A 13,874-nucleotide genomic window follows, 5' to 3' on the forward strand; every position below is an offset into this window, starting at 1 on the left:
GCTTTCTTGTCCTTCCTCTGTGCCTTTAAAGAACAAATCAAACTTGTGATTTGCATCTTCAATCTAAGTTACACATCTTTGCACAGATACACATGTTCACAGATAACAAAAGCATGTTTTATAGAGCCATGGGACACTTCTCTCTCAGACCCACCATTATCTGTTCTTTCTCCCACTACCCAGGTTATGTGTTGATTTACCAAACAACACCCACCGATTTGTAGACCTCTTTTCAGCATAAGGTTTGGTGCAAGTCACAATGGATGCAAAAGAGGGGTGCCTGACCCTGGACCTCTCTGAATCTACAACACTGGGAGGATTTTTACCCTTCTGAACTGGGACTTCATTTGACAGGTCACACAGAACAACAGAGATGCAAAGAACAAACATGTTTTCTGCTGTTACCCTAACGCCTACTGCTTGGAAAATATTCAAGAGCCTCCAAAACACCCTGAGTAACATCAGGGCACAGAAAGGACCATGGAAGTGATGATACGAGTCTTAAATGTTACTGAGTTTTCACAAGCTCTCTGTCTCTTTCAGCTAAAAGCTGCTACAGCATCCTCACTCCAAAAACCATTTCTTTATCCAAGGCAAGTATTTCTTGAAAAGGTGGCTGGAAAGACCAAAGAACAAAGTGTGGGATGCAGAGAGGAAGGCCCTGGGGAACAGTGACCAAAGAAGCACTAGTGCTGGGACAAGATCCATACATCACATCCAGGAGTTAGAGGGTCTTCTTGATCGACCAATGATCCTCCCTCCCCCTCCCAACTTCCTGAGCATTGGAGAAAGCTTAAGCTTTAGGAAGCCACAGGCACTTGGAAAATCATTTTAAGAATGTCAGTACCAAGCTGCTACAACAGCAGCATGGCGTGCGGTCAGGCTGTGTCACTGGCTCTTGGGCACAGCACGCTTGGCTCTGGCTGGCTGCCCGGCTCTGCTCCTCCCATGGCGTCAGGGCTCCTCCTGCGCCCATCAGAGGTGGCCAGCTCCTTTGGCACCCAGAACCTGCAGCCAAGCTGCAGATCTGCTTTTGAAGTCCTGGCTTCAAAAAAGGAAAAGAAAAAAAAAACCCTGGGAAAAAACCCCCAACCCCAAATCCTTTCTCCTTTTGAAGCCTGTCTTAAAAGCAAATGAGAACCTGTAGCCTAGCTGCAATGTGATGGGGCTTCTTGGCTTTCAGGGTCCTTTAAGTACATCTGAAAGGCATTTAATACCAATAAAAGAAGCTGAGCTTTTGCTGGTATTTTGCCTACACACCCCCCGCACATTCACCCCCAGGCTGCTGTGAGCCATCTGTGCCTTGCTTCACAGGCGAAGCAAGGTTAAGTTGAGGGGAGAGATATGAGGACAGAGAAAGAGGTCTGGGTAAAAAATACAGCCTTCTGGAAGTGCTGTAAACCCCCTGGCTTGTCTTGGGGACATGGGCAGGTCAGCTGACAGAGTGAGAAAGCTGAGCTAGTCCCTAACGCTGTCAGTGGAGGTGTTGTTCTGTGGGCTCTGTCCTCTCCAAAACTTTTGCCCAAGGGAGTATGAGGGTGGCCTGCAGGGAGCTCTCCATAGCGCAGTGTTGGTGTTCAATGAGCTGGACCTCATCCTTGCTGCATGGCTGATCTCCCAGTCCCTTCCTGGCTCTCGTCTCTGAGGAGCAGTGCAGACCCAAGGTAGGCATGGGGACCTGTAGCACCTGGCTGCAGTTTTGGTGTGAACACAAAATCCCTCCAGACATGTCAGATATATGTCAAAATGAGCCTGCACTAGCTCTCAGGTACACTTTTCCAGGTAGAAGGACTTACTGTCTGAATGGCATTCTAACCCCCAGAAGCACCAGTTAAAACCAGTGACATCAGGCAACTTAAGCTTCCAAACTAATGGATGCTTTAAAGCTGGCAGAGAGCAGGCAATTTTCTAGAGGTAGGCATGTGTGCTGGACAGCTAGAGGCAGAAAGCATCCATAGCTGGAGACCTCCCCAGGTTTGGGGGCTGAACACAACTACACAGGTGGCTGCAGCCAAGGCATCTGTAGGACCCTCACTTCCTTCTCATGCATATTTTAAAGGCAAGTGATAGAAGAAAGAGAAATTTTTCCTGCCAGCAGTGAAAAACCATTCTGAGGTAGTGTCTAAGAGAGAACAGGTCAGTTCTTCAATTCACAGATCAGGCCATGTGCACTGGGAAATGCAGGCGGGTGTTCAGAGCCACTCCAACACCCCAAATCCCTCAGTTGGAATTGATTTGCCAGTATGCAGAACAGCAGCTACAAAAAAAGACCAAGCAGGGGAGTAGATCCTGCTGGGCTGGCAGTGAGGACCACTGCCAAACTGCCCGCAGGATGATGGACAGCCCAGGAATGGCTCAGATAGCCAGCCTTGTCCTCTCTTCTATAACAAGACCAGCACTGGGAAGACAGGTTTGGCTTTGTCAGGGAGCTGTCCAGCTCTGAGACTGGGGCTATCTGCAACGTGGCAAATTTCACATTGGGAAATATTTCATTTTTACAGTCTTTCCACAGAAGGACCCTCAAATACTATGACCAAAAAAAGCAGGGCTGTGCTGTTCTTTGCATCTCCATATGTGCAAGCTGGAAATCAGGGCCATTGCTGCAACGTCCACTAGGCTGTCAGCACCCAGTTTCCCCAGTGAAAGGAGTGGGAGCTGCAGGTGCTCCCAGCCCTCCACTGGCATGGGGGAGCCGGTGTGGGGAGCAGATCCTTCTCTGTCCACCACATGGTCAGCAGCTGTCTTGTGCATGTTTATGCCAGCCCTGATGTAATTAGCACCTTGATGTGTGTTAAATGAACTAAGCTTTCCAATCTTTCAGAATAAAACTCTCAAGAAACAGCTGCAGGGCTGACAGAAATACGATTCTTTCAAAGACTAATGAATTGTATAATCACTTCAGTCATTATTTTGCATGTTCCTTCCACAAATGCAGAGACACGACTCCTTGGAGCACAGTGAGTTTTAAGCCTCACCAAGCCCATCTCTCAAGATACATCAAGCATGTTTCCAAAGCCCCATCAGGGATCAGAAAGCAAGTGAGGCACAGGCACAGCATGCTGGATGGTGGCTGTGCAGGGGCCTGGTGGCACGGGTAGGGCACAGACAACCCCACAGTTCGGTGACCCTCTTGTATTCACCTCACTGTGTTCAGCTCAGCACAGGGTGAGAGGAAACAACTGGCCATTTTGCAGACTCAGAAAAAAACATTAAAAAAAATGAAGGCTAGGGTAATCCAGCCAAACTGGGGCAGCGATACAGGGAGAAGAGTTGGCCCCGAGTCCCTCCACAGCCAGTGGTGAAGGCACTTCCAGAGGGCAGTGGCCTGCAAGGGACACCAGACTTGAGGGCAGGACCCACAGCTAACTTGGAGGATCTGCACCTTCAGATTCCTGTCTAGTGTCTATCTGCCCTCAGATATTAAAATGAGGAAGATTCATGTGGATAGACAGGCTGCTGTCATGCTCCTCTCCCTCCAGAGGAAAGTACTGCAAGCCACCACCTGTCTATTCAACACACTCCCTGTTCTAGTCATCTGATGCAGTTATTTCCAGCTGGTGCAATTTTCAAGCCTTTGAAAACTAGATTCAATTGACTTTTAACCACCAGGTAAATATAGGAGACATTTATCTGCTTGCCTGCATTATTTCTATTATATTCAGAACACCTATGGGTTTTTATCCCTGAAGTGTTTTAATTTAAACATAATAACAGATAGAAATACTGGAAAGCAATATGTGAAATACATAAGGACATGTTCAAGACTGCATGCTCCCCATCCAGCTCAGTTTGAATCTATCCAAACAAATTCCAACATTACTGCAAAACTCTCTCCCTAGCTTTACATGCAGCAGTGCTGGAAAAGAGCAGTGTGCTGCAAGGGGGGTGTGTGGGCTGCAGGAGTTGCTGTACCAAGTTGTTTAAAGCAAGAAGGCAGCTGATGGCACGCTGGTGACTTGGGGAGCATGGCCAGCTTGGGGAAAGGGATATTAAGCTTCTGGGTTTGCAAAGGGAATGGGGCTGACTGGGGCTTAGATCTAAAATGTTTTAAACCATGCAATCCCATGTACAAGCTGCCCAGAGACAGCTTGCCAAGAAAAAATGAGACACTTCAGCAGAGGTGACACTGACCTCGGCAAGGAAGGGCACATCCCGGCCCTCTGCACTCGTGGGCCTCGCGGTGCCCAGCTGTGGGGCAGGCCTCGCAGCTGTGCCAGAGGCTATGCATGGGCAGGAGGCAGTGAGTGCAGGAGACCCTGCAGGAACTAGTCCTTGAAGGTGCAAGAGCTTACTTCAGCCTCTAGTCCAAGATTGTGTTCACAGGTAGGGGTGTCTGAAGTACCACAGGCTTCTCAACTTCTGGGACTACAGTCCTCCTCCTCCTGAACACAGCCAGACCTGCGAGGGGTGCTTGTGCTGTTTTCCACTCTATGAATTGCTGCTGGGCCTGCAGCAGCACAAACTTAGCACCGGCACTGATCAGCTTATTTTCAGAAAGCCCCATCGGTGGTTTCCAGTGACAGTAGGGAAAAAAAAGAAAAAAACCAGCATGCTCCAGCAGTTGCTCTTTGTACCTGGCTGTTGTGAGCTGCATCCTGCCTCCATCCCGGCAGCACCCCTGGGACCTGCTGTTCCCTGCTTCTTGTGTCCCACACAGAGATCCCGCAGGACTCTGTCTCGCATTACCTCCCCTCATTTTTTTAAAGGGGATGCCAGACCTGAGGCTGAACTCCTGGATGAATGCTATCTTACCAAACAGAGCTGTTTATAGGTACAGGTAGCTGCCATCTGAAGGTGGGAGGCTTATTAAATCGCATGCAAGCAAACATAATCTCCTTGAAGGAAAATGCCACTTCCTTTGGTGGAAGCAGGTCCCAGACGAGAGCTTCTCCCAGATGGAGAGATAATTTACTGTGGCACCTTATGGCTCCTTGGGACAAAGCTAGCCTCTGCACAATGGCATACTGCTGTCGGGTCATCATCATAACGCAAGAACACACACCTCTATTGTGCAAAAACCGAACAGTTCCAAAGCAAGAGGTGAGATAACATCCAGTGAAAAGGAAATAAATACGGTGATATGAGGATATTGCCACTCACCAGTGCCATGGAACAACATTCTCATATCATCTACATACAAACACTAATATTGTCTTTTCAGGGTTAAGAGGAGGCCAATTTAGACAAATGCTTACTTTTATTACAAAAGTGAAATCCTTTAAATGAAATAAATGTTATTTATCATTGTATGTACTTGCTGCTGATGCTCTGAATAAAGATGAGGCACTGAAAGGATGGAGACGTGTCACCGAGCACATGGGACAGGAGTTCACTGTATTTGAGCTGTTTTAGCACAGTGATTTCATAAGCGTGTGAAAAAAAAAAATTCTTCATTTTATTCAGTCAGATCAATTTTATGCCTACTTTACCCTAAAAGCAACTGGAAGCTGAAAGACAGAAGTCAACTATGTCCTTCCAAGCTATGGAAAAAAGTGGGTTATGAGAAATGGCTACAATCTTAAAGGACATGAGGACCAGGAATGACCACACTGTCTTTGTTGTATTATTGACTTGTTGGAAATGTAAAGCATGTTTAGATAAACATTATTTTCCATATGTGTCCAGCACATCCACTTAACTCTTAAAAAAGTTCATAAAAATGCTATTTTTAGGCCTTTTAAATCGGAATTCAGTTCCCATCCAAATGCAGCTTGACCCACCATGTGTTTAAAAATTACTCATATGGTAAAGAGGAAAGCTGCCATTTAGCTTATACTAACATAAAAGTTTTTTAAAAAAAGGCAGTAATAATGTATTGTGAGACACAGTATTGCTTCCATAAAGAAGCAATTGCTTCAATAAAAATCATCATCTACTGATAGATGACCTTCATTGGTAAAATGAAATACAGGATTTAGTGAAAAAACTTACAATTAGTAAAGAAAATAATCACATTTTATTTCAAACTCAAGTGAGAATCAGCCTTAAGAACATCTACTGAGAAAAGGAAATGCAAGCAACTATTGAAATTGATTATTTAAGTAAGTGTTTCTTGCTTATGTAGCTGGTGTTGCTTCACATCAATCCCTACTACCATGGGGAAACTCAAAATTCAGGAGCAAGAAGCAATAAAGATCCAGCAAAAGAAAGACTATCCTAATAACTCACTTTCTGTCTGATGAGCAAAATTAATTTAAAAACACCTCCTCTCCCTGCCTTTGGAAATGGAACATTATTTCTTTACTTTTTCTGTGCTCTCACTCGAGATTCAAAGATTGTCAGGTTCTGAAGGGAATCTGAGGACTCTGGATATTTTTTGATGTGCACAGGGCAGCTCTTCCTCCCATCCATTGGCGCAGCATGGGCATGCTGCGGAGATGCAGGAGGCCAGCAGAGACCTGTGCACAGTCTCACTGCCCTTTTTGGGTGCCCTGTGCAGACAGGATCACTCCTCCTATCTGTCCGCACAGCACTTTGTGCCACAGTCCTGACCTAAGACTTAGACGCCTGAGCAGTATCGTAATGTGAGCAATGAACAAAACCAGCCTGGATATTCCTGTTTATCATGCTGCTTCTCTCCGAGGATTTTTTGCTTTCATTTTATAAGGGGTTATCTCTCAGCCCTTGCCATTTTTACCATCTCAGTTTTGCTTTCCCCTCCCCCCAGTATTTCAATTCACCTACACCATGTATTTCACAGGAGCGCATTCTTGCTCTCATTGCCGAACACGGCAATTGCTCGCACCAAGTGTAGATCTCTGAGCAGGAGCTGTCAGGCAGTGTCCCAGCACAAGGCCTTCACCTGTTCACATGAAGCTCGGAGTTGCAGCAAATGCTATTTTTGGGCAGCTGCCAATCTCACAACCAAAGAAAAGGATCCTAAACAAAATGGGGATATTTCTTCTCTCTTGCCCTGGCACACAGCATGATGTGCGTCCATGGGGGAGCCCCTTCTCTGAATGCCACTCACTAGGGATTTTGTGGCTGCTGCTGTTTTGGTAGCTGCTACTTCACACAGATGATGAAAAACGCGCTTGGCATTACGCAACTTAAATGAAAACCTGCAATTCGGGCTGAAAGAATAGCTACAGAAACACACAACTTGAATGTGAACACAGAGATGCTGCCCCAAATCCCCCCACCCACACATGGCACATTGGTATCCTCTAACTCTGTACCAGGGCAGGGCACCCACCTGCACATCCATCCCCAGCCCTGCCACTCTGCCCGGACTGTGAAGAGCCACATCAGCCACGCGTGTGCCCCAGCCCCCCCCGGCCCCCTCCCACAGCTGCCGTGCAGATGGCAGCACTTCCGCTGCTGTCAGAATGGGGCCAGGTTGGTGGCAGGAACTGCAGCATCAAAAGCTTTAGATCTTGGTGTCAGAGCCTGCAGTCTGTCAGGGTGACTTTGCCTTAAAAGCTAGGATGGCAGTAAAGATGAAAAACGGGTTTGCCATCTTCTCCGCAGCTGCCCTCAAACTTTTTATCCCCAGCAGGACGCAGAGCGCCTGCTCCCAGCACACTGCTCCCATTCCTAACCCTGCGCACCCACCAGCCACGGGACAAGTGCTGCCCAAAGCGGACAGCCAGGGGCTGGGGAAGAAACGCCCCTTGGGCAGAGCAGAGAGGCAGCAGGAGTTAAAGAAATCTCATGAAATCGCCGCCTGTAGGTCAGTCAGGTCAGGCTCTGTCCCATTTTAAGAAACAGCACCAGTCTTTCTCTAGAATGCCCAGTAATGCAAACTCTGCACAAGGACCTGAAACAGTGATAGGATGCAGGTGACTAACACTGAACTGGAAGTGCCTGAGAAGTCGAAACCAGGACAGTTTTAATAGAAATCAGTAGCTTTTCTGGGATTTGCAAATAAATAAAATCAAAGTAATCTAATTTTTCAGAAGCCGAAAGCTAGGTAATTTATTTCTAACTGTCCATTTAAACAGGCTTTCTCAGACTTCCGGACGAAAACACTCACTGCTACTCTGTACGAAACTTCAGCTCAAAGAGTTATTTTTAAAGACTGATGCTACCAGCTGACAGGAAAGTCGAATACCAGTCTCTGATCTTAATAAAAGTCTTATACGCTTTCTCCTAACATCGTTAAGTATAAAGCAACATGAAAAATGACTAAAACCAAAGCACCAGTTGCAGATCAAGTTCAGCACTTCACATCTGTTTGGCACTAGTGTAAATCCACATCTGGTAAAGTGTGTAAACCAGGCCTTTTATTTTAGACACAGCTGAGGCCTACCACGGCACCCATAAAATGGATTTCCCACCTTAGCATTCTCACCCCCTCTTGCCTAAAGTACTAAACCCGTTCCTGAAGACAGGGGAAATGGGCCAGTTTTGTCCTTTATTACAAAATCAGCTCTCAAGGAGGTTTTGCTGAGGTTTCCTGACTCAGTTCATGCAGATAGTGCTATGACAGCAACATGCTGGGTTAATTGCAACCCCAAGAGAGGGCTCTTGTGAGAGAGAGGAATGGCTGGGACCCTCCTTAGAAGACCCTTCATCCTGGAGCAAAGGGTTGAGGGGAGGCAGAGGCAAGAGGAGGATCTGTGACTGGTCGTGTACCCCACATCCCATTTGATAAGCGATGCCAAGAGAAGATGGAGAATTCAGAAAGGGGGGACCAGAGTCAAAATCCAACGGGTCAGAAGCCCACATGAAAGTGGGAGGAAAATATGCTGCATGTTGGTTTCTCAGGTCCTTCCCTTCCACTGACACTGTGACTGCAGTTGCCCTGCTAGCCTGCATTACCCATCAAACTCAGCTACAGGCAGAACCACGCACATCAAGCTGGAAATCTCTGCCATTCAGAGGATTTATGAAAAATATTTTACTTTGGTCTCCTTGAAATTACATCATTGTCCTCTTCTATCTGTCTTAAGTGTCAGGAGAGTGTGATGTTAATGAGATGCACAAAGGCTTTTTGGGTAGCTGAACAGTTTTATAGTCCCACATCGATAAATTAAAGCATTTGTCACTGTTACCACATTAATGTTTCTTCCTGAGACGAAAGTCTGGATTTGCTGCATCAAATACTACTGCCCTCTGCTACGCATTACCACACATTACCTTCCGAGGAATTTAATTGTGATTTCATATGTTTACATTCACAGTTTAATCATGCCCTGATTCTCACACCTGCTGATTGCCATCTCCACATGCAGTATGAAGGAATTTTTTTAGTATGGATTTTCTCCTTGCTACCTGTGTGAAAAGCCTGAATATCTTGTTTTAGGACAACCACCTTCTTCTGGCTCCAAAAGGCTGCTTCTGCAGTAAAGAATACAGACAATTTCCTTCCTCCTGAAACCTTGGATTCAGTCATGTTAATTTACATTTATATAGCACCTTTCATCCCTGAAGATCCTAACGCACTTTACAAACTCACCCTCTCTGTACACAGAAGATGTACAAATATACATGGCTACATAAACAGACACAGCAATCCCATCACTGACTGCTGAAACGCATCTCTCTGAGTGTATCCCCAGCACACTTATGGTAAGTCAGCTCTGTGCATCCTACATCATATTGCCATCAAGGAGGAAAATAAGGCAGCGTGATTTAGAGGCACACCATTTCCCTGTCAGGGAAGCACGAGCAACAGAACAGCTTTACAGCCTGGGAAACCGACATCTCCTTGACACTCTGCTGCACAGGTTAATGAGGTAAAGACTGATTTGTGGTGAGTTACACCTTGCTTCTCCTGCGCTGCAGAAGTCCAGGCTTGCTGCTCCCTTCCACTGATGGGTGAAGGGAAGGTTTGTTTTATAAAACTGAAAAATATCTTCTTACTTTGTAATAAAAACATAAGGGAAAATACCCTCCCCTCTCCCCAACAGCAGTAGTTGACTGGCTCCTGCCAATCTGAGGATAGAGAAGGAAGAACCCCAACATACCTGAGACACCTTTTTGACGACATCACTGCCCACAAGAAAGCCCTGTGCGTAGGAGCGTGCTGCGATGAAGGCTCGGGTTGCCTTCACCTTCAGGTCCCTGGGAACTTCCCCAAAGGGTTTGTGCTGCTCCGCATGTTTAACCATGCAGTCCAGGTACTCATCTGTGATATGGTATTGGGGATTCATCAGCTTGAAAAGCCGCTCCAGCAAGCGTGTCCAGAACTCATTGAGGGCCTCTTCCAAATTGATGTTGGAGCCCCGGTAATAGCGGCGTAGCTCACTGTACAAGTCCTTGAAGACCTTCGTGTTTTGAGTGTACAATTCTCCATACATGCTTGGAAAAGCATCATAAAGGGCCTTTTCTGACTTGTTCAACAAATCCTGGAAATAACCTGAAGAGAGAAGAAAAAGGAGAAGGTGATGCAACAGTTGGACAAGCAGGAACCAAACAGGCTGTGCCGTTTGGCAGCACAACCAAATGCCCTGAGAAAAAAGAAGGGACCTAACAGAGTTTTTCCTCCAACTGACCTTACCAACACTCTCAGTGTTCAACCTTAGCTGAGAGTTTTGAAGGAGGAACCCCTTCAGTGCCAGTGCACCATGGTCTGGGTCTCTCTGTCTCTTCCGGCAGCCTCACCTAGAACCAAAATTGAGGTTCTTCTCTGAGCATGTAAGGTGCCATAGTGTTACTCACAGGTTTTCTTTATTGAATGCATCAACTGGCATTGCTTACATACACTATAATGCCACAATTGTCAGCCAACACCTTACGAGAGTCAGACTAGTGTATCAGTATTAGCATCCATACCAGCATGAAGTAAGATAAAGATTTCATCTAGAAGATAACCTGAAGTCTTCCATTTCATCATGCGAAAGGTTGGAATTCCTTCAGCATCACCTGCTCTTACCATCACACAAAAGTGAAGGTTCTTCTGGAGAAGATGCAACTTCCTCAATTTTCAAACAGAACTTCCCCTCCCACCAACTGCTACTTCCAAGTTTCCTTTTTTCTTGGAAGGCTACCATTGCTGGCTGAGGCACTGATAATTTGGGGAACCCAGCACTACCACATACATGTCTGAAGCACAAAGCACAGTGGTCCAAGAGAAGGTCCCTGCAGGCACGAGCTCTTCTTTGGGGCAGCACATTTACTTGAAGAGGATATAGCTTTACTCTGACTAGCTGTTGCCGCCACCAACACAAAAACACTGTGATCCACTGCACAACTTGAAGTTGCCTTTGCAGAGATTGCTGCAACTTGTTTGAGCCCCCTTTCTTTCCTGCCTCACTTTTCCAACACGTTATTTCCAAGGCCCTGGTGAGGTGGAGCTGGGCTGCCACCAGCGACAGTGCCAACCCTCCACAGAGACGTCCACATCAGCTCTTGCCGTTGCAGCCAGCCTGGCTCTGTGGCACAGCCCCGTTGTGGTGTGTTGACCCTGGCCAAAATGCCAGGTGCCCACCAAAACCACTCTATCACTCCCCCTCCTTAACTGGACAGGAGAGAGGAGAGGAAAATAACAACAGGCTTGTGGGGTTGAGATAAGGACAGGGAGATCACTCAGCATTTACCGTCACAGGCAAAACAGACTCAACTGAAAGGAAAATGTGATTTATTACCAATTAACTCAGAGAGGAGTAATGAGAAATAAAATCAAATCTTAAAACACCTTCCCCCCACCCCTCCCTCCTTTCCCAGGTGCAACTTTGATCCCGATTTTCCTCCCTCCTCCCCCCCAGCGGCACAAGGGGGAAAACAGGGGATGGGGTTTAGGGTCAGTTCATCATTCTGTTGTTTTGTGCTGCTCCTTCCTCCTCAGGGGGAGGATTCCTCACGCATTTCCCCTGCTCCAACGTGGGGTCCCCTTCACGGGAGAAAGTCCTCCATGACTTCTCCAGCGTGAGTCTTCCCACGGGTTCAGTCCTTCATGAACTGCTCCAGTGTGGGTCTCCTCCATGGTGTGCAGTCCTTCAGGAACCGACTGCTCCAGCGTGAGCCCCCCTCATGGGGTCTCTAGCAGGAAACTTGCTCCAGTGTGGGCTTCTCTCTCTCCACTGGCCACAGGTCCTGCCAGGAGCCTGCTCCAGTGCAGGCTTCCCACGGGTTCACAGCTTCCTTCAGGTATCCACCTACTCCGGCGTGGGGGTCCTCCACAGGGTGTAGGCAGTCATCTGCTTCACCGCCCATGGGCTGCAGGGGGACAGCCTGCCTCACCATGGTCTTCACCACAGGCCGCAGAGGAATCGCTGCTCCGGCGCCTGGAGCATCTCCTCCCCTTCCTTCTGCACTGACCTTGGTGTCTGCAGGATGTTTCTCTCACATATTCTCACTCCTCTCACTCACTGCAATTACTGCTGCGCAAGAACTTTTTCACTCTCTTAAATACGTTATCACAGAGGTGAAAAACGCTGTCGCTGATTGGCTTGGCCTTGGCCAGCAGCGGGTCCGTCTTAAAGCCGGCTGGCATTGGCTATATCTGACATAGGGGAAACTTCTAGCAGCTTTGTACAGAAGCCACCCCTGTAACCCCCCCGCTACCAAAACCTTGCCACGCAGACCCATTACACCCATAGACTCTCAAGTGCTGCAACAGGAACAGGCATGTCTTATGTATTTAAAGAGAGGGTTGTACTCAAGTGTTTTTGAACTGAGGCCAACATTATCACACTTGAGGTTCTCATCCCAATTGCTTATTTGGATTTGGATCCTGCTTTTGTTTAGGTTTAAACAACTAAATGGTTTTATGCCCTAGGTTCAGTGGTCATAGAAGTGACAGAAATGGAACTGTCTTGTTACTTACAGCAGGGTAAAGACAACAGATTCAACTCCTTTCTTACTAACATCTTTAGGTATCGCCTTCCTCTTGACTGCAAGCTACCTTAAGGCTCCCTGAGACTGCACAGTAGGGAACTATGTCATAGCACGACCGGCCTGATTCAATTTGTTGATTTACATAAGCAGCTTTAATAATAATTTAAGTCAGTGAGAGGTAATAATGTAAATAATACTACTCATTTCAATTACATTTGTATTTTTTAGGGCCTTTTTGAAGCAAACTTGATTACATTATTCTTTAAATCTAAATTACTATTTTTTTTTGTTGATGTATGACAAAATCCAGTTGGAGGGAAACATATTCAATTAAAATCAAACAGCATGTATTTAGGTATATAAATTAACTTCACTGTGCTAGGCATATCAGAAAAGAAAGAAATGCTTCGAAAAATGCATATTGCATGTACAAAGCTTTATCAAACAAAGTATTTTTTGAGGGAACGGCACTGACTACAATTAAAGACCTCTAAAATTTTAGAACTAGTAAACCTCCTTTCTGTGGGTCTTGTTTATATTCACAGACCGGAAGGGCCATACAAGCTTTCCCACATTAATAATTGACTTCTCAGATTTGAATGAAGCTAAAACTCAACAAGCAGATTGAGCAAGTGAAAACACACTGTGCATCTGCACCACAGGCTGCTAATGCTGAAACTTCTTGTAGTATTTTAATACATTGATACTGAGCTGTAGCCAGGCTGTAGCCTGGCTTCCTTCAGTCACAATCAGGTACTGCTTAATAGTTTAATATTTGATTTAAGTGCTTTTAAAAGATTGTGAGCAAACTAGGTCTTAGCAAAAGTTTGATTTAATCACTTATGCAGAAAATAAAAATATGTTATCTAAAATGTTGAATAAAAACTGGTTTTCAAGTGCACTTTTGGAAGAAATTTAATTCTTACTCAACCTGACCTTGTTGGCAGTTTGCATCTCCAAACATTTGTACTGGGATCCCTGTCTCCCAAATGACCGATCAGCATGTGTTTCTCCATCTTCTCTATTAAAACTGGATTTCTTCCTACCGACATCAGTGTAAGTGTGCTGCCAGGGGGCTGTCAGGGCACCTAAACCACCTATAAAATTACCTTGTAATGGGAGGTTCCTAATATGAAAAAAGTCAAAAGCTG

At 46.1% G+C, this 13,874-nt stretch overlaps 1 protein-coding gene across 1 annotated transcript in view; it reads right to left on the minus strand.

The window, feature by feature from the left end:
• The window catches only part of GPC1 (glypican 1), a 212,499-nt gene that overhangs the window by 16,163 nt on the left and 182,462 nt on the right, over positions 1-13,874 (minus strand). Inside the window, exon 3 of the mRNA XM_086468113.1 lies at positions 9,912-10,303. Within this exon, the coding sequence (XP_086324239.1) occupies positions 9,912-10,303 (392 nt within the window). The remainder of the gene's footprint in view (positions 1-9,911; positions 10,304-13,874) is intronic.

The sequence above is a fragment of the Leptosomus discolor genome, chromosome 7 (genome assembly GCF_034619465.1).
Source record: "Leptosomus discolor isolate bLepDis1 chromosome 7, bLepDis1.hap2, whole genome shotgun sequence".
In the NCBI taxonomy this organism is placed as follows: Eukaryota; Metazoa; Chordata; class Aves; order Leptosomiformes; family Leptosomidae; genus Leptosomus; species Leptosomus discolor.